The sequence below is a fragment of the Moschus berezovskii genome, chromosome X (assembly GCF_049115385.1).
Source record: "Moschus berezovskii isolate FMDL1 chromosome X, NW_MosBer_1.0, whole genome shotgun sequence".
Taxonomy (NCBI): Eukaryota; Metazoa; Chordata; class Mammalia; order Artiodactyla; family Moschidae; genus Moschus; species Moschus berezovskii.
Genome location: NC_142488.1, coordinates 74,780,352 through 74,801,751, shown reverse-complemented (window position 1 = coordinate 74,801,751; position 21,400 = coordinate 74,780,352). Strand labels below are relative to the sequence as shown.

At 37.7% G+C, this 21,400-nt stretch overlaps 1 protein-coding gene across 3 annotated transcripts in view; it reads left to right on the top strand.

Moving 5' to 3' along the window:
• Window positions 1-21,400, top strand: part of CHM (CHM Rab escort protein) — a 279,787-nt gene that overhangs the window by 127,815 nt on the left and 130,572 nt on the right. For all 3 annotated transcript variants that reach the window (XM_055393821.2, XM_055393823.2, XM_055393822.2), the window contains one exon: window positions 2,716-2,840. In XM_055393821.2, coding sequence (XP_055249796.2) covers window positions 2,716-2,840 — 125 coding nt within the window. The remainder of the gene's footprint in view (window positions 1-2,715; window positions 2,841-21,400) is intronic.

Below are 21,400 nucleotides of genomic sequence, written 5' to 3'. Positions count from 1 at the left end.
TGAATGGATAAGAAAGCTTTGGTACATATACACAATGGAGTATTTTTCAGCCATCAAAAAGAATGCATGTTAATCAATTTTAATGAGGTGGATGAAATTGGAGCCTACTATACAGAGTGAAGTAAGCCAGAAAGAAAAACATCAATACAGTATACTAACGCATATATATGGAATTTAGAAAGATGGTAACCTTAACCCTTTATACGAGACTGCAAAAGAGACATAGGTATATAGAACAGTCTTTGGGACTCTGTGGGAGAGGGTAAAGGTGGAATGATTGGGGAGAACGGCATTGTAGCATGTATATTATCATATGTGAAATGAATCATCAGTCCAGGTTCGACTTATGATACAGGATGTTTGGGGCTGGTGCACGGGGATGACCTGGAGGGAAGATATGGGGAAGACGGAGGTGGGAGGGAAGTTCAAGAAAGGGAACACATGTACACCCAGGGTGGATTCGTGTCAATGTATGGCAAAACCAACGAATATATTAATGTAATGTAATTTGCCTCCAATAAAATAAATTTTAAAAAAAAGTGAAAGAGAAGAGTGAAAAGGTTGGCTTGAAGCTCAGCATTCAGAAAACAAAGATCATGGCATCTAGTCCCATCACTTCATGGGAAATAGATGGGGAAACAGTGGAAACAGTGTCAGACTTTAATTTTTTGGCCTCCAAAGTCACTGTGGATGCTTATTGCAGCCATGAAATTAAAAGACACTTACTCCTTTGAAGGAAAGTCATGACCAACCTAGATAGCATATTAAAAAGCAGTGACATTACTTTGCCAACCAAGGTCCGTCTAGTCAAGGCTATGGTTTTTCTAGTGGTCATGTATGGATGTGAGATTTGGACTGTGAAGAAAGCTGATGGCTGAAGAATTGATGGTTTTGAACTGTGGTGTTGGAGAAGACTCTTGAGATTCCCTTGGACTGCAAGGAGTTCCAACCAGTCCATTCTAAAGGAGATCAATCCTGGGTGTTCATTGGAAGGACTGATGCTAAAGCTGAAACTCCAATACTTTGGCCACCTCATGTGACGAATTGACTCCTTGGAAAAAACTCTGATGCTTTGAAGGATTGGGGGCGGGAGGAAAAGGGGACGACAGAGAATGAGATGGCTGGATGGCATCACCAACTCGATGGACATGAGTTTGATTGAACTCCAGGAGTTGGTGATGGACAGGGTGGCCTGCCGTGCTGTGATTCATGGGGTCGCAATGCATTGGGCACTACTGAGCGACTGAACTTAACAATTATACTTAATAAGAACTGTCTGCTGTTTCTTTTTGTCAGTTTAAAATGTTAAATTCAAGACAGTGGAGCCTTTTAAAAATAATTATTGCCTAGTTTGTGAAATCTTTAAGTTTTGAAATTTTCTGAGGTGAGTTTACTTAAAACAAAGGCTATTGTAGTTATATCTCATTACTAGTTTATTGAGTATATGTAATACATTAAATATTGGTTTTTCTCTGAGAGGTATGTATGAAGTAGAATAAAATTTTGAACAGATTAAAAATTGGCCCTTGAGATTTTGAAAGATATGTCTTGACATCTTCAGAAATCCCCTGTATTTGAATATTGTATCATATGATTTTCTCCATAGAATATAATTGGAAATTATTGAAAAATTTAAAGGACCATTTTCAATCCTTATTAAGAATTTGAAAGTGTTTTAGCTCCTCAGTTATGTCCAACTCTTTTTGACTCCATGGACTGTAGTCTGCCAGGCTTCTCTGTCCATGGGATTTCCCAGGCAAGAATACTAGAGAGGGTTGCCGTTTCCTTCTCCAGGAGATCTTCCCAACCCAATATTGAACCCAGGTTTTCCACATTTCAGTCAGATTCTTTACCATCTGAACCATCAGGGAAGCCCTAGTAAGGGTTTATATACTTTATTATGCAATCTTATTTTTAGTGTATTTCTAAATATAAAATATTTAGGTTGATTATTATAAAGTCTTTAGTTATACTGGGCTGAGTACTTTTCAAAAATAATTTTACGTATAATCAAGATTTGACACAGCTACTGACCAACCTTCAAAAATCTGAAATTAAGTAGAATGAATTAATTTGGGGCCTGCTGTTTTGACAACAAAATTTTAAAACTTTTTTAGTAACAAGTAATATGTGCACCAGGCTTCACAGTTAGTGCTAGTGATAAAGAACCCACCTTTCTATGCAGGAGACATAAAAGACATGAGTTTGATCCCTGAGTTAGGAAGATCCCCTGGAGGAGAGCATGGCAGCCCATTCTAGTATTCTTGCCTGGAGAATTCCATGGACAGAGTAGCCTGGAGGGCTACTGTTCTTATTGTCACAAATAATCAGACACAACTGAAGTGACTTAGCCCACACAATATGTGTATCATATATGGTTGAGTATTAGCGGATGAAGGGTTTGTTGCCCTAGTTCTTAAGCAGTGTCACAACAGCCACATCCAAATGACTGCATCAAAGCATCACATATCCTGATAGAAATTGGTAAACCAGAATTAGCTTTGGATAGGATAGATTTTTACACATTATTTTCCTTTCCTTCCTTTAAATTTGCACACTATACTTAAGTTGCTTCAACGACTCTGAAGTGATATCCTTTGAGTTTTGATGGGTTGGAAGGAAAGGCATGAATTTAGAAAGATATAAATTTTCTCAGAAAAGTAGAAGTTCAGATTACCCGATTTAATTAGAATTTCTCATCTGTATTTTGTTTAGGAAAACAGTGATATTGTGAATGAATGCCCATCATGGCAAGAGAAGATCCTTGAAAATGAAGAAGGTATTGCTCTTAGCAGGACAGACAAAACCATTCAACATGTGGAAGTGTTTTGTTATGCAAGGTATAATAAGTATTTATTTACAATAAATTATATTAATGACTTCATATTCACATCTTTTCAGAAGAAGCCAACAGTAAGAATTTACATGGCATTGATTGCTACAAGTCTTCTTGATATGCTTGCCTTCTAAAAAATATAACTTTCAGTTTTGTTATATTTGTTCATTTGTATTAATTTTTAGATTTCACATGTAAGTGGTATACAGTATTTATCTTTCTCTGTCTGACTTAATTCTCTTAGCATAATATGCTCTAGGTTCATCAGTGTCATTGTAATTATACTTCAAAGCAAGCAAACTCATAGAAAAGAGAGAAAGAAATCATATTTGTGGTTACCAGTGACATTGTAGTAAGGGGTGGCAATGGGATACAGGGAGGATTGGATGAAGGCAATCAAAAGGTACAAAGTTTCAGTTATAACTAAGTACTGCTGCTGCTGCTGCTAAGTCACTTCAGTCATGTCCGACTCTGTGCGAACCCATAGATGGCAGCCCACCAGTCTCCCCCGTCCCTGGAATGGGTTGCCATTTCCTTCTCCAATGTACGAAAATGAAAGTGAAAAGTAAAAGGGAAGTCGCTCAGTCATGTCCAACTCTTAGCGACCCCGTGGACTGCAGCCTAGCAGGCTCCTCCACCCATGGCATTTTCCAGGCAAGAGTACTGGAGTGGGGTGCCATTGCCTTCTCCATAACTAAGTACTAGAGAGGTAATTTACAACATGATTAATAAACACTGCTTTGTATTATATATGAAAGTTGTTGAGAGTAAATCCCAAGAAATCTCAACACAAGAAAAGATATTTTTTTCTGTTTATTTAATTTTGTATCTGTATGAGATGATGAATGTTCACTAAACTTATTGTGATAGTCACTTCTTGATGTACATAGTAAATCAGTCATTATGCTGTATACCTTAAAATTATACAGTGATGTATGCCAGTTATATTGAAGTAAAACTGGAAGAAAAAACTAAAATGTAACTTTAAGTTTTCTTTGTTTAGATAATCTTACATTAATAATTTGTAATTTACCAAGCTCTTTAAATACATTTTCTTGTTTGATTCTTATAACAGTCCTATGCTAGTATAGAGCAAATAGTATTAGTTAGATTTTTTAGAGTCCTCAGTGAACATCAAAGAGTTTAATTTGCTGAAGGTCAACTGGCTTGATAAATGTCAAATCCATATCTAAGCTAGTTAGTGGTGGCATGCATGCATACTCAGTCATGTCCGACTCTTTTGCAACCCCACAGACTGTAGCCCACAAGGCTTCGCTGTCCCTGAGATTCCCCAGGCAGTAGTACTGGAGTGGGTTGCCATTTCCTTCTCTAGGGGATATTCCCGACTCAGGGATTGAACCCACGTCTCCTGCATTGGCGGGCAGATTCTTTACTACTGAGCCACCAGGGAAGCCCTAAGTAGCAGTGGAGTCTTAGATTAAAACCCAGGGTTTTTTAATCCTAGTTCGATGTTGTTCTAACTCTTCTTAGATAATATTCAGTATAGCAAAATGCAAAATTGTAATTTTGAATTAAAAAAATCAAATTCAGTGGTGATGACATTTTGGGGCATATTTTTGTAAATCATGAGAGAACGGGGCAAGTAATGCTCTCAGTGTCTCCTTCTAAGTAAAATAATTCATTGTTTTAAAACAATTAGAATAGGTGTTTGTTTTTTTTTTTTTTTTTTTTTTCAGATTACATTGTTAATGGGCTGAAAGGTAGCCATCACATAGTTCAGTGCAATTTTTGAAATAGTGATAAAGTCAAGGGATTTAGGACATCAATGTCAAGCACTATAATAGTAATTAAAACTTAAAATCCAAGATACTAGAGATTTTAGGATGTGTACTGTCATCGTACATAGCCTTGTTGTGGCACAGTGGTAAGTATGACCTTAGCCCTTGAAAAGTTGAGGTACTTGTTATTGATTTCTTAACCTATATTCATATCTGTAACTAGCATTTTCTGTCATTAATACCCAGTTAATTTTCTATGATTTTATGTAAAAGGACAGCCTTTGAAATGTCAGATGCAGATTATAAGTTGCATATGCTAAATGGCATTCAGTAAGAAAAGTATAACTCTGATACTGTTCAGAGCCAGTGTAGACTGATTTAGAACAAAAGATGATCTCAGCTGTAAAGTCATATGCTTTAGCAAAAGCAGGAATAAATATTTGGTAAATTTATTGTGTGTCTATGAATACTACTTGACTAGAATATAGTGACAGTCATACTCAGGCCCTTTGAGAGGTACTTTTGCTGTTTCAAGGCCTCTGATTTCTTTACTCTTCATGACAATTGGTGTTTATGATTTCTAATGACTGATATGATACATTTTGAATGCAGAGGAAATCATCTTGTTTTTGATTCCTGGTTTCTTCAGTTTCACTTTTGGAACTTCCCAAAGTGATTAGTTTGAAGTAGTTGTATTTTCAGACAGTGAATTTTAAATCATTGTAACTAGGATCAAACACATATCTTTATTTGGAGAAGGAAATGGCAACCCACTCCAGTATTCTCGCCTGGAGAATCCTGTGGACAGAGGAGCCTGGATGGCTGCTGTTCATAGGGTCGCACAGAGTCAGACACGACTGAAGCGACTTAGCATGCATGCATGCATTGGAGAAGGAAATGGCAACCCTTTCCAGTATTCTTGCCTGGAGAATCCCAGGAACAGGGGAGCCTGGTGGGCTGCTGTCTATGGGGTCACACAGAGTCAGGCAAGATTGAAGTGACTTAGCAGCAGCAGCAACACATATCTTTATTAATCAAGATAGGAACAACTACCTTTCAAAAGATTTTTACCAACGAGAAATAAGTTTGTTTATTCCTATAGCATAAAAATCCATGCTTTGGGATTTGACAAACTCTTGGAAAGCACTTTCTACCTCCTGCTGGTTTTGGAAGCATTTTCCCTTCAAAAAGTTGTCGAGATGCTTGAAGAAGGGGTAGTCGGCGAGAAGTCAGGTGAATGAGGCAAAACTTTGTAGCCCAATTCATTCAACTTGTGAAGCATTGGTTGTGCGATGCCATGATATTAGTATTTTGAACGTTGAATTTTAAGCCAACTTTTTCGCTCTCCTCTTGCACCTTCATCAAGAGGCTCTTTAGTTCCTTTTCACTATCTGCCATAAGGGTGATGTTATCTGCATATCTGAGGTGGTTGATATATCTCCTAACAGTCTTGATTCCAGCTTGTGATTCATCAAGCCTGGCATTTTGCATGATGTACTCTGCAAAGAAGTTAAATAAACCAGTGACAATATACAGTCTCGTAGAACTCCTTTCCCAATTTTGAATCAGTCATTTGTTCCAAGTCCTGTTCTAACTGTTGCTTCTTGACTTGCATACAGGTTTCTCAAGAAGCAGGTGAGGTGGTCTGGTATTTTCCATTCAGTTCAGTTCAGTTCAGTCGCTCAGTCGTGTCCGACTCTCCACGACCCCATGAATCACAGCACACCAGGCCTCCCTGTCCGTCACCAACTCCCGGAGTACACTCAAACTCATGTCCACAGAGTCGGTGATGCCATCCAGCCATCTCATTCTCCGTCGTCCCCTTCTCCTCCCGCCCCCAACCTTTCCCAGCATCAGAGTCTTTTCCAGTGAGTCAACTCGTCGCATGAGGTGGCCAAAGTATTACAGTTTCAGCTTTAGCATCAGTCCTTCCAATGAACATGCAGGATTGATCTCCTTTAGAACGGACTGGTTGGATCTCCTTGCAGTATAAGGGACTCTCAAGAGTCTTCTCCAACACCACAGTTCAAAAGCATCGATTATTCGGCGATCAGCCTTCTTCACAGTCCAACTCTCACATCCATACATGACCACGGGAAAAACCATTGCCTTGACTAGACGGACCTTGGTTGGCAAAGTACTGTCTCTGCTTTTTAATATACTATCAAGGTTTGTCATAACTTTCCTTCCAAGGAGTAAGCGTCTTTTAATTTCATGGCTGCAATCAGCATCTGCAGTGATTTTGGAGCCCAAAAAAACAAAGTCTGACACTGTTTCCACTGTTTTTCCATCTATTTCCCATGAAGTGATGGGACCAGATGCCATGATCTTTGTTTTCTGAATGTTGAGCTTCAAGCCAACCTTTTCACTCTCCTCTTTCACTTTCATCAAGAGGCTTTGGAGTTCCTCTTCACTTTCTGCCATAAGGGTAGTGTCATCTGCATATCTGAGATTATTGATATTTCTCCCAGCAATCTTGATTCCAGCTTGTGTTTCTTCTAGCCCAGCATTCCTCATGATGTACTCTGCATATAAGTTAAATAAGCAAGGTGACAATATACAACCTTGACGTACACCTTTTCCTATTTGGAACCAGTCTGTTGTTCCATGTCCAGTTCTAACTGTTGCTTCCTGACCTGCATACAGGTTTCTCAAGAGGCAGGTCAGGTGGTCTGGGATTCCCATCTCTTTCAGAATGTTCCACAGTTTATTGTGATCGACACAGTCAAAGGCTTTGGCATAGTCAATGAAGCAGAAATAGATGTTTTTCTGAAACTCTCTTGCTTTCTCCATGATCCAGCGGATGTTGGCAATTTGATCTCTGGTGCCTCTGCCTTTTCTAAAACCTGCTTGAACATCTGGGAGTTCACGGTTTACATACTGCTGAAGCCTGGCTTGGAGAATTTTGAGCATGACTTCATTAGCGTGTGAGATGAGTGCAATTGTGCGGTAGTTTGAGCATTCTTTGGCATTGCCTTTCTTTGGGATTGGAATGAAGACTGACCTCTTCCAGTCCTGTGGCCACTGCTGAGTTTTCCAAATCTGCTGGCATATTGAGTGCAGCACTTTCACAGCATCATCTTTCAAGACTTGAAATAGCTCAACTGGAATTCCATCACCTCCATAGTTTGTTGTTATCCATATAGTCAAAGGCTTTAGCATAGTCAATGAAGCAGTTGTTTTTCTGGAATTCTTTTGCTTTTTCTATAATCCTACATATATTGGCAATTTGAGAAGCCGTACCATTTTACGTTCACACTAGGCATGTGCAAGTGACTGTTTTTCCATATCTTCACCATCATTTGGTGGTATAACTTCTTCAGTGTAGCTAGTGTTTATAGGTATGTAGTAGTGATATCTCATTGCAGTTTTATTTTACATTTCCCTGGTGCTTGATTTTCAATATATTTTCATGTGTTTATTTGCCATCCATATATCTTTTTTGGTGAGATATCTGTTCATATCTTTTGCTCATTTTTTAATTGGGTGTTTTTTTTTTTTTTTTTTCCCTGTGGAGATTTAAGAGTTCTTTAGTTTGCAGATATTTTCCCCCAGTCTTTAGCTTGTCTTTCATCCTTTCTACACATGGTATTTTATAGAACAAATATTTTAAATTTTGATGAGGTTCGATTTACCAGTTTTTTTTTTTTTTTTTTTTTTGACTCTTGGACTAGCTATAGAGCCAGGAGATTTTTTTTCTGTTTAATTAAAAAAAAAGAAATCATAGATTTATGTTTTATACGTTAAGTACACGATCCACTTTAATTTTTTTTTTTTTTTTTTTTTTATGGTGTGAGGTTTAGATCCATGTTTGCTTTCCTTTATTGATATCCAGTTCATTCAGTACTATTTGTTGAAAAGGCTGTTTTTGCTCCATTGAGTTACTTTTGCAACTTTGTCAAAACTCAGTTGGCTGTACTTGGATGGGTCTCTTTCTGGCTTCTGTTTTCTTTTCCATTGATTTCCGTCTTTGCCCATACCAGTATCACACTGTCTTGATTACTGCACTTGTAAGTTGGAGTTAATATCTGTTAGAATGAGTTCTCCAATCTTGTTTTTCTTTATCAAGATTATTTTAGCTGTTCTGCAGTTTGTGCCTTTCCATATAAATGTTTTAATAAGCTTGACCACGTCTAGAAAATGTTGCTGGAATTGATAGGATTTGCATTAAAGTTACTGATCAACTTGGGGTGAATTGAAATCTTTATTATTTTGAGTTTCCCAATCTGTTGACAAGTTATGCTTCTCCATTAAGGGAGGTCATCTTGATTTCTCTCTATAAGATTGTGTAATTTTCAACATACCAGTTCTGTACATCGTTTTTTAATTGTGTACCTAAATATTTAATTTTCTTTGGAGCAACTACTATTGTAAGTGGCACTGCCTTTTTCTTTTTGGTTTTCACATGTTCCATTTTAGTATCTAGAAATACAATTGGCTTTTATGCATTCATCTTGTATCCTGAAATCTTGATGAACATGCTAATTCTAGGACTTTTTGTGTAGATTCCTTGGGATTTTTGCATAGACAGCTGTGTTTTCTGCAAAGAGGAACAGTTGTATGTCTTCCTTTCCATTGGCTTTTTAAGAGAGTCTGTTTTCTATTGAGAGTCATGTGTTTTCTGTCCGTAGCCATATACCACAAGTTAATTGTAATTTTCTACTTATCCTTAGGCTCACTTCATGAGCTTTTTTTTTTTTTTCCATAAAGGAAGTTATTATCACTTCTGAGTATCTTGTAGTTATATGCAAATGCTGGGCAGTCATTTAGTTTCTGTTGCTAATTATCTTCATCTTGTACACTACTCTCTCAGCATATGCAAGTCAAACTCACAGTCTGACCAAATGTCAAAATATTGAAAATCTTATACTTTAATGGTCACTGACACCAAGAGATTATTGTAGTTAGCTACATGAAGCATATAGAGAGAAGTCAAACTTCAATCCCTGGTATATTTCCTATGTAGAATATTGTTTTTAATATTTTGGTAAATTTCCAAAATACCATATAAAGATAGCTTTCTCATGATATGAATGCTGAAGTGTTATGACTTCTCTTCCCATTTTAGACCAGATGAGTAGGCTTATAGAGTTGATGTTTATTAGGCTAAAATCTGTGATTTGATTCTCACATATGTTGCTTGATATTTCATCAAGGAAGAACAGTGGCTGTCTCTTGGCTACAAACAGTATTATAGCTAGAACCAGTAGCCTTTTGATTTTTAATCTTTGATTACATGGATAGGGCAAGGATGCAAGTAGATCAGTGCAAACTCATGACCACTTTTTGGAAAATACCTCAAAGTATTGATACATGGCAAGTCGGTAACACCATATTCTAATGTAAACATATGGATAGCACATTGTTTTTCATTGTTGACTTATTTTCAGAAATAATTCTTAAGTGTTCAGTCTAAAAGTTTTAGTGATCTTTTGACTAGAAAGTTAGTACTTTTTTCATTACTGCATAGTTGGGCTTCCCTGGTGGCTCAGCGGTAAAGAATCTGCCTGCCAATTGAGGAGATGCAGGTTTGATCCCTGGGTTAGGAAGATCCTCTGAAGTAGGAAATGGCAACCCACTCCTGTATTCTTGCCAAGAAAATCTCATTGACAGAGGAGCCTGGCAGACTACAGTCCATAGAGTCGCCAAAGATTTGGACATGACTTAGTGACTAAACAACAATAACAACAACATAGTTGGGCTGAATATTAAAATAAAATAGTATAAGTTCAATTCTCACAAATTCTATAAAGAACTACCCAGATTGTTTTGCTTTATGAGTGCTTTGTTACCTTGGATGATGCTAGTAATAAATGAGATAATCTGTAGTTTGGGCCAGAAATACTTTTGCTATACATAGATTATTTTTCTTTGAAACAGATATTGTGATTATTACAATTGACTTATGGAAGGGAAGAGTAAAAGGACTATAGCATTTATTGGATATTATCTTTTTGGCAACTGCTATAACTCGGTTCCTTACATATTTTACTTCATTCAATTTCACTTAATCTGTGCTACATCAGGGAGAGCCAGAGATAGGACAGGCAGGATTTGAACTCACATCTATCTAACTCAAAAGTTTGTGCTGTTTCCATTGTATCACAGTGTATTTCAGGCATCAGATAAATAGATGTATGTGTGTCAAGGGAACCATTAAACCAAGTGAATAAAGTATTTTCTTTGTGAAGACTAGCACGTAAGGAAGTACATTTACTTATTTAACTTACTAGAATACTATTTAGTAGTGTAAAGTAGTTACATCTATAATGGGAAATTAAAGAGCCTAACTCCAAGTGTATAGAAGATGAGGGATAAATCCAGTATCCTTTAGCTGTTGTGATTGTAGTTAGTACCCCACAGGATATTTTTGTAGTTTATGCGAAAGAATAAAAACAACTACTATTTCTGGTTTTAAACATTCAACAGACTATGACAAAGCACAATACATTAATTCACACAATTCACAAAAACCCAAGGAGTTCTTAGGTGAAAGATGTTGTTCAGTCTCTCAGTTGTGTCCAACTCTTAATGACCCCATGAATGCCAGGCTTCCCTGTCCTTCACCATCTCCTGGAGTTTGCTCAAGGTGAAAGATGGTTGCTTATTAATTGCAGAGTGCCGTATAGTTTGTTTACTGAGAAGAGATTTTATGTTTCTAAAATATTGGGAAGAACTTGTGCTTTTTCTGCCCTGTTTCATTTTTGCATAATATTGAACATCATTTCCCCTTTTCTGATATGATAATATTAAAGCAGGATGAAAACTTGCTTCATAGACTTATAAACGAACCAACTCTTTCATGGATTGATACTAAAATAAAGACATTGTGTAGTCATCTAAAATTCTACTTATTTAATTTATTTTAGAGTCTAGAATTTTATAAATGTAGCATGAGCCTCTTTGACAAAAACGTAATAATACCAGTAAGAAGAAAGAAATACAAAATTTTAAAAACTGAAAAATCACTTGTAAGTTACAGGAATCTATGGTTTACCACTGTGTAATAGCAAGTTTGTTTTAGGCTACATGTGACACAGTGTCCAATTAAAAGTGGTTTAAAAGAGTAGATGTATGGGTAGGTGGGACGGTAGGCTGGTAGGTGGGTTGGTTGGTCATTACATAATTTGCTAATTGAGAATTTTAATCACATCAATCTTGGGGCAGCTGCCCAGCACTTTTCTTAGCTTTCCGTCCAGAGTTACAAGATGATTGCCATGATTCTGAGCAGGTTTTCACACAACAGAAACCTCTAAATGTGAAACAAGGGGGGAGAGTTTTTTTATCCTAACGTGTGTGCTTTTTCTTTTTTTCCTGTTATGTTATACTGGGGAATCTTTGCTGCTGCTGCTGCTAAGTCACTTCAGTCGTGTCCGACTCTGTGTGACCCCATAGACGGAAGCCCACCAGGCTCCCCCATCCCCGGGATTCTCCAGGCAAGAACACTGGAGTGGGTTGCCATTTCCTTCTCCAATGTGTGAAAGTGAAAAGTGAAAGTGAAGTCACTCAGTCGTGTCCGACCCTTAGCGACCCCATGGACTGCAGCCTACCAGGCTCCTCCATCCATGGGATTTTCTAGGCAAGAGTACTGGAGTGGCTTGCCATTGCCTTCTCCGACCAAAGCCCTAAATTATCCCTTATCTCTTTGGCTTAAACTAGATAACCTGCTCACCTTTAAATCAGTCACTAACAAAGAACAATAAAATTACCAAAGTTGGTTTTAATCAGCCGTGATTCATCCCCTAGTTCTGGGTGCCTTCTGCCTAATATTGGATCAAAATTGCAACTCTTATGGTGCTGAGGAATAGGATATGGTTGTTAAAAAGACAGCCAAAAGTATCTTCTCTACATCACCATATATTTTTTCCTTGGAGAGATATGACAAGAGATTGACATTTCAGCTATATTCTACTGTGCATGTTAACACTTTCAGTTGTTTACAAATAAGGGAATTAATCTATCAGTATGTTATATTGCATCAATTTAAAATCGATTACAGTGGATTTTTTATATTGCTGGTTTTTGGAACAGCGACTTTTGAACAGTCTGATTTTTTGTAAATCTTATTCATAATCATTAAACATTTGCAGAAATTAGCAGATGGGTAGCTGTGTAGCATATACTGTGCAAATCAAAAGTAAATGGCTTAGGAGTTCCCTGACAGTCCAGTGGTTAAGACTCCATGCTTCCAACTCAAAAGGCAGAAGTTGGATCCCTGTCAGGAAACTGAGATTCCACTTGCCATGTGACGTGGCCAAAAAATTAAAACAAGAAAAAAGTGAATGGTCTTAGAATAAAGTGCATATATCAAAGTAAAGAGTATAATTTATGCAGTAAGCTGTACTGTGAGGAGGAAAGGTGCAAAAAACTGAAAAACAAATAGTGAACACCTGTTCTGAATATTTTAACCAGTTGGTTGACAATTTATCCTTTGACTTATCTGAAAATGTGACTGTTACAGGCATTAATAAGGCATATTCAGTTTGAGGCATTCCCTTGTTGCTACCATTAGTTGGTAACAATACTAGATAATAACAGAATTTTTACCCCTAAGTCTCCCCTAAATTCAGATTGTACCTAATGCCTTCATCTAAGCACTTATTCAGAGTTGAAATTAGGTAAAACTATCTCAAAAATATTGTTATAGTGTATTGTAAATGTCCCTTGAAATTCAAATGATCAATATAAATGACACTGAATTTCATTTGTCAATTTATTTTCATATTGAAAAATTTTATAAGAATTAATGGTGCATATTTTTCCCATTTATATGTTAAAATCAGTAATGTTTTCGAACTCAAAAATTTTTTTGAGAATTTATAATCTAGCCACATTCATTTACAACTGGCAAATGTGTTTCTATAATTTTTAGATACTTTAAACTTAATAAAATTGAGTTATTTTTCAGTAGTGTTCTTTAAAAGGTTGAATTATTTTTAATTTTTTTTAAATTGGAGGCTAATTACAGTATTGTGGTGGTTTTTGCCATACATTCACATGAATCAGTCATGGGTGTACATATGTTCCCCCACCTCCCTCCCAATCCCATCCCTCAGTGTTGTCCCAGTGCACTGGATTTGAGTGCCCTGTTTCATGCACAGAACTTGGACTAGTGGTCTGTTTCACATATGGTAATATACATGTTTCAGTGCTATTCTCTCAAATCATTTACCCTCATGTTCTCTGACAGAGTCCAAAAGTTTGTTCTTTGTATCTGTGTCTCTTTTGCTATCTCGCATATAGGGTCATCATTACCATCTTTCTAAATTCCATATATATGCATTAATATACTGTATTGGAGTTTTTCTTTCTGACTTCCTTCACTCTGTATGATAGGCTCCAGTTTCATCCACCTCATTAGAACTGAGTCAAATGCATTCTTTTTAATAGCTGAGTAATATTCCATTGTGTATATGTACCACAGCTTTCTTATCCATTCGTCTGATGATGGACATCTAGGATGCTTTCATGTCCTGGCTATTATAAACAGTGTTGCAATGAACATAGGAGTACATGTGTCTCTTTCAATTCTGGTTTCCTTGGTGTGTATGCCCAGCACTAGGATTGCTGGGTCATACGGCAGTTCTATTTCCAGTTTTTTAAGGAATCTCCACACCGTTCTCCATAGGTGCTGCACCAGTTTGCATTCCTACCAACAGTGTAAGAGGGTTCCCTTTTCTCTGCACCATCTTCAGCATTTATTGTTTCCAGACATTTTGATAGCAGCCATTCTGACCAGTGTTCGATGGTACCTCATTGTGGTTTTGATTTGCATTTCTCTGATAATGAGTGATGTTGAGCATCTTTTCATGTGCTTGTTAGCCATCTGTATGTCTTCTTTGGAGAAGTGTCTGTTTAGTTCTTTGGCCCACTTTTTTATTGGGTCGTTTATTTTTCTGGAATTGAGCTGCAGAAGCTACTTGTATGTTTTTGAGATTAATTCTTTGTCAGGTGCTTTGTTTGCTATTATGTTCTCCCATTCTGAAGGATGCCTTTTCACATTGCTTATAGTTTTCTTCTCTGTGAAAAAGCTTTTCAGTTTAATTAAACTCATTTGTTTATTTTTGCTTCTATTCCCATGACTCTGCGAGGTGATTCTAGAAGATCTTGCTGTGATTTATGTCAGAGTGTTTTTTTGCCTATGTTTTCCTCTAGGAGTTTTATCGTTTCTGGTCTTACATTTAGATCTTTAATCCATTTTGAGTTTTATTTTGTGTATAGTGTTAGAAAGTGTTCTACTTTTATTCTTTTACAGGTCGTTGACCAGTTTTCCCAGCACCACTTGTTAAAGAGATTATCTTTTCTCCGTTGTGTACTCTTGACTCCTTTATGAAAGAAAAAGTGTCCATATGTGTGTAGATTTATCTCTGGGCTTTGTATTATTTTCCATTGATCTATATTTCTGTCTTTGTGCCAATACCATACTGTCTTGATGACTGTAGCTTTGTAGTATAGTGTGAAGTCAGGCAGGTTGATTTTGGGGTGTTTGACATTGTCCCAGAGGTCTCTGGGGTTGTCCTCATTTCTTTTAATTATTTTTTCTTTTATCCACTCTGCTTCATTTATTTCCACCATTCTATCTTCCACCTCAGTTATCTTTTCTTCTCCCTAGTTATTTTACTGTTGGTTCCCTCCAGAGAGCTTTTGATCTCAGTTATTACATTATTTGCTATTGATTGACTTTTATTTCTTCTAGGTCCTTGTTAAACATTTCTTGCTTCTTCTCAATCCTTGTCTCTAGTCTATTTATCTGTAACTCCATTCTGTTTTCAATATTTTGAATCATCTTAATTATTATTCTGAATTCTTTTTTCAGGTAAACTCCCTATTTCCTCCTCTTTTGTTTGTTTTTGTGGGCATTTATCATGTTCCTTTACCTGCTGAATATTTCTCTGCCTTTTCATTTTGTTTAGATTGCTGTGTTTGGGGTGGCCTTTCTGTATGCTGGAAGTTTGTGGTTCCTCTTTATTGTGGAGGTTGCTCCCTGTGGGTGGGGTTGGACGAGTGTCTTTTCAAGATTTCCTGGTTAGGGGAGCTTGTGTCTGTGTTCTGGTGGGTGAAGCTGGATCTCTTCTCTCTGGAGTGCAATGAAATATCCATTAGTGAGTTTGGTGGTATCTCTGGATTTGACATGTGTTTGGGCAGCCTTTACTTTAATGCTCAGGGCTGTGTTCCTGTGTTGCTGGAGAATTAGCCTGGTATGTCTTGCTGTGGAAGTTGTTGGCTCTTGGTTGGAGCTTGTTTTCAGGGTAGGTATGGAAGCTTTTGGATGAGCTCTCATCTCTTACTTTTCCCTGGAATCAGGAGTTCTCTGGTGTTCTCGAGTTTGGATTTAAGCCTTTGGTTTTCAGTCTTATTCTTACAGTAGCCTCAAGACTTCTCCGTCCATACACAGATGATAAAACATCTAGATTAACGGTGAAAAAATTCTCCACAGTGAGGGGCATCCACAGAGGTGCACAGAGTTACATGGAGAAGAGAAGAGGGAGGAGGGAGATAGAGGTGACCAGGTGGATTCATGGGGTTGCAAAGAGTTGGATGCGACTGAGCAACTGAAGTGAACTGAACTGAACTGAGGAGAAGAGGGGAAGTCAAAAGGGGAGAGAGCAGTCTAGCCAGTAATCACACCCCTAAGTGAAAATGGATGCTGAAGATTAGATTCTTAAAGTTACAAAATTGATAACAAATAACAAATGCAAAGATTAAAAAATCTAGAGTAGATGTTAGACTCTCAAAAATATAATATTAAAAGTACAAAACAAAATCAGTCACTAAAATAATAATAATATATATATATATATATGAAATTTGTTTTAAAAGTATGGTCTTTTTTGCAAGGTAATAGGAGGTTATAAAAATGAAAATTAAAGGAGTAATAATTGATTTTTTCCAGCTTTTACTTGTTCTCAAGGTCTATAGGCCTCTTCCAACGCTTAGTCAATGTTAACTACAGGGTTTTAATCTGTTGCACCTGTCACTTCCAGAGGTTTTCCCTGTTCTTTTTTTTTTTTTTTTTTATTTTGGCTTCCTCTATTTGCAAGTAACTTCAGAGACTAATTTCTGCCCTGATACAAGGGGGTGAAGGTGGTTATTTATTTAGGTTCATTCGTTCAGTTGTGGGGAGGGATAACACAATATTTGCAAACAAATATCGCTGGCGTGTGTGGGGAGTGCTTGCAGTGTATGGACCACACTGGGTTTTCCCCAGCTCACAGCAGCCTGTGCTTTCCAGGTCTACACAACTCCAGTTCCAGGTTCTCTGCAGGGTACTGTCCAAAATGGACCCTGTGTTTCATGCACTTTCCATGTCTAAGCTGCTCAGGTTCAGGTTCTCGGGTACTCTGCAAGGGCACAGACTCGGTTCAGTTTGCATTTTGTGCCCTTCCCAGATTCAAGAAGCACAGGTGATCAGGTGCTTGGCGAGCGCACTGTCCCAGATGGACTGTACATCTTAATCACTTCCCCTGTCCTGGCTGCTGGATTTCTCAGGTTTGCCACGAGAGCACTGTCTCAGGTGTGCTGTGTGTCTCCTCTAGGGAGCTGATCTCAGGCTGTGACCCTCCTGGAAGTTGTCAGTCATCCAGGATCCCAGGAAGATGTAGTTAGCAACTTGGATCCTGCTCACAGTTTGGTGGAGGATGCAGGTGTCTGGGGCTGAGATTGTCCCTTGCCTTCAGGCTCTGGCTGTGGCATGCCTGCCTCTCTGCCTCCTGCAGGGGGGATCGGCCTGTACACAGCAGGCTAGCTCTCCTTTGGTGTTTGCTCAATCCTTTTTTCTGTGAGTCTTTTGGGGAAGTTGTTTCTTTCTTTTTTTTTTTTTTTTCTCTCCAGCTATCCTATAGTTTGGGTTGCTTTCTGACCTTAGCTCCCTCAGATTGTCCTCAGGGCATTCAGGCCTGGTCCTTACCCTAAACATGCAGCCTGCACCTCCCTGTCCAAACCCTGCTCACTGGTGGCAGAGATGAGTATCCACCTGCTTCTCCCCTGGCAGTTGTGGTTAGGTGTGTATTTTGTGTGTGTGTGTGATTTTTTTTTTTTCTCCCAGTTATGTTGCCCTCTGAAGATTCCAAAACTCCCCACACACCTGCTGGTAAGAGGGTTTCCTGGTGTTTGGAAATTTCTCCTCCTTCATGACTCCCTCTCCGTGATGGGTCTTCATCGCTAACTCTTTTTTCTCTCCTTTAGTCTTTTATATTTTGCCCTATCTACTTTTGAAGAGAATGGACTGCTTTTCTGGGTGCCTGGTGTCCTCTGCCAATATTCAGAAGTCGTTTTTTGGAAGTTGCTCAGCATTCAAATGATCATTTGATGAATTTGTGGGGGAGAAAGTGGTCTCTCTGTCCCATTCCTCTCCCATCTTGGGTGAAACCAAGGTTGAATTATTTTAAGAAAACTTTTTTTTAACCAAAGTACAGAGTTTTTAATTTAAGGGAAGCTAAGTATTTTTGATGAATAGAAGTTTGCATGATGAGAAATTAAGTGGAGTTTGAGTTTTCTGGTGTCTTTATAACTTCTAGTTAGCTATTAAATTCAGTGTTGGCAGAACTCTTAAAAATATTGTAGTTGTTGATGAAAAGTAAGGACAGTATTGTGTTTCTGTTGCATATATTTTCCATAGTGCTAGGTATTTCACCAGATTATAATGTTCAGAATAGTAAAACATAATAACTTCTGGATATAGAACATATTTACAAACAATAACTCCTTTTATTAAACTTATACCCTTAATTAAGTATTTGGACTTCTGTTTTCCAGATTGTCTAGTACTGGTTAATGCATTTCATTCACTCTAGAAAGTTCCCTTTCTGGGAGTATAATCGAGAGCCACTGACCAGATCAGTTGGTGTGCTCAATTTCCGTGTTGTCATCATTGTCTGTCTTATCTGTAAAGTATAATTAACTATCCTATCATTTCGTAGTTTAATGTTTAGGCATGAAACATTTTTGCTGAAAGTTGTCACTTCATGTAACACACTTTGGTTTCCTGGTTTTCAAAATAATGAAAGTGAATGCAAAGCTTGAACAATTCTGTAGAAAATACACAAATCCCATTTCATATTATCACTCTTCATTTTTAATGTTCCTTAATGGCAATTGTGCTGTTATGTGGTTATGTAGCCAAAGAACTTTCAACATGTGATCTCAGAAAAACCTAAGGACACATATTTTGAATTGCCTGTTGACCTGTGGGAAATTTAACAGTATCTTACATTTGATTAATATCTTATGTTTGATTAACCTTTTAGCACTCATAGGGCTTCCCTTGTGGCTCAGCTGGTAAAGAGTCCACCTACAATGCGAGAGACATGGGTTCAGTCCCTGGGTGGGAAAATCCCCTGGAGAAGGGAAAGGCTACCCACTCCAGTATTCTGGCCTAGAGAATTCCATGGACTATAGAGTCCATGGGGTCACAAAGAGTCGGACACAACTGAGTGACATTCACTTTGACTTTAGTGCTCATGGAAAATACTCTTCATATGTGTTAGGTCATTTATCTTAAAATAGCTTCATGAGACTTAAGGTAAATGAATGATCTTCCATTTCATAGATGAGGAATCTCAGGAATTAAATGACTTGCCTGATATCTACTAAGTAATGCATAAAGAACTACAACTTTACCCACTACAGTTTCCTAAATCTGAAAATCTTGACATTAATGATGTCATCCTTTTTTCATTATATTTAATTGAAATTACTAGATTATAACATATTTTCTTTCATTTTTTTTAACTTTACAATATTGTATTGGTTTTGCCATACATTAACATGAATCAGCCACGGGTGTCCATGTTTTCCCCATCCTGAACCCCCCTCCCACCTTCCTCCCCATCCAGTCCCTCTGGGTCATCCCAGGGCACCAGCACCGAGCACCATGTATCATGCATTGACCCTGGACTGGCGATTCGTTTCATATATGATAATATACATGTTTCAATGCCATTCTCCCAAATCATCCCACCCTCTCCCTCTCCCACAGAGTCAAAAATACTGTTCTATACATCTGTGTTTTTCTTTCTGGCTTGCTTCACTCTGTATAATAGGCTCCAGGTTCATCCACCTCATTAGAACTGATTCAAATGTATTCTTTTTAATGGCTGAAAATATTCCATTGTGTATATGTACCACAGCTTTCTTATCCATTTGTCTGATGATGGACATCTAGGATGCTTTCATGTCCTGGCTATTATAAAAGTGCTGCAATGAACATTGGGGTACACGTGTCTCTTTCAATTCTGGTTTCCTCAGTGTGTATGCCCAGCACTGGGATTGCTGGGTCATACAGCAGTTCTATTTCCAGTTTTTTAAGGAATCTCCACACTGTTCTCCATAATGGCTGTAGTAGTTTGCATTCCCACCACCAATGTAAGAGGGTTCCGCTTTCTCCACACCCTCTCCAGCATTTATTGCTTGTAGACTTTTGGATAGCAGCCATTCTGACTGGCGTGAAATGGTACCTCATTGTGGTTTTGCTTTGCATTTCTCTGATAATAAGTGATGTTGAGCATCTTTTCATGTGTTTGTTAGCCATCTGTATGTCTTCTTTGGAGAAATGTCTGTTTAGTTCTTTGGCCCATTTTTTGATTGGGTCGTTTATTTTTCTGGAATTGAGCTGCAGGAGTTGTTTGTATATTTTTGAGATTAATTCTTTGTCAGGTGCTTCGTCTGCTATCATTTTCTGCCATTCCGAAGGCTGTCTTTTCACCTTGCTTATAGTTTCCTTTGTTGTGCAAAAGCTTTTAATTTTAGTTAGGTCCCATTTGTTTATTTTTGCTTTTATTTCCAATATTCTGGGAGGTGGGTCACAGAGGATCCTGCTGTGATTTATGTCGGAGAGTGTTTTGCCTGTTTTCCTCTAGGAGTTTTATAGTTTCTGGTCTTACGTTCAGACCTTTAATCTATTTTGAGTTTATTTTTGTGTATAGTGTTAGAAAGTGTTTTAGTTTCATTGTTTTACAAGTAGGTGACCAGTTTTCCTAGCACCACTTGCTAAAGAGATTCTCTTTTCTCCATTGTATATTCTTGCTCCCTTTGTGCAAGATAAGGTGTCCATATGGTACATGGATTTATCTCTGGGCTTTCTAGTTTGTTCCATTGATCTATATTTCTGTCTGTGCCAGTACCAAACTGTCTTGATGACTGTGGCTTTGTAGTAGAACCTGAGGTCAGGCAGGTTAATTCCTCCAGTTCCATTCTTCTTCCTCAAGATTGCTCTGGCTATTCGAGATTTTTTGTATTTCCATACAAATTGTGAAATTATTTGTTCTTGTTCTGTGAAAAATTCCGTTGGTAGCTTGATAGGGATTACATTGAATCTATAGATTGCTTTGGGTACTATACTCATTTTCACTATATTGATTCTTCCTATCCATGGACACGGTATATTTCTCCATCTATTAGTGTTCTCTTTGATTTCTTTCACCAGTGTATTATAGTTTTCTATATATAGGTCTTTTGTTTCTTTAGGTAGATATGTTTCTAAGTTTTTTTTTTTTTTTTTCATTGCAATGGTGAATGAAATTGTTTCCTTATTTCTCTTTCTGTTTTCTCATTGTTAGTGTATAGCAATTTTTATGTCCTGCAACTTTACTATATTCATTGATTAGCTCTAGTAATTTTATGGTAGAGTCTTTAGGGTTTTCTATATAGAGGATCATGTCATCTGCAACCAGTGAGAGTTTTAATTCTTTTTTTCCAATCTGGATTCCTTTTATTTCCTTTTCTGCCCTGATTGCTGTGGCCAAAACTTCCAAAACTATGTTGAATAGTAGTGGTGAGAGTGGGCACCCTTGTCTTGTTCCTTACTTTAGGGGAAATGCTTTCAGTT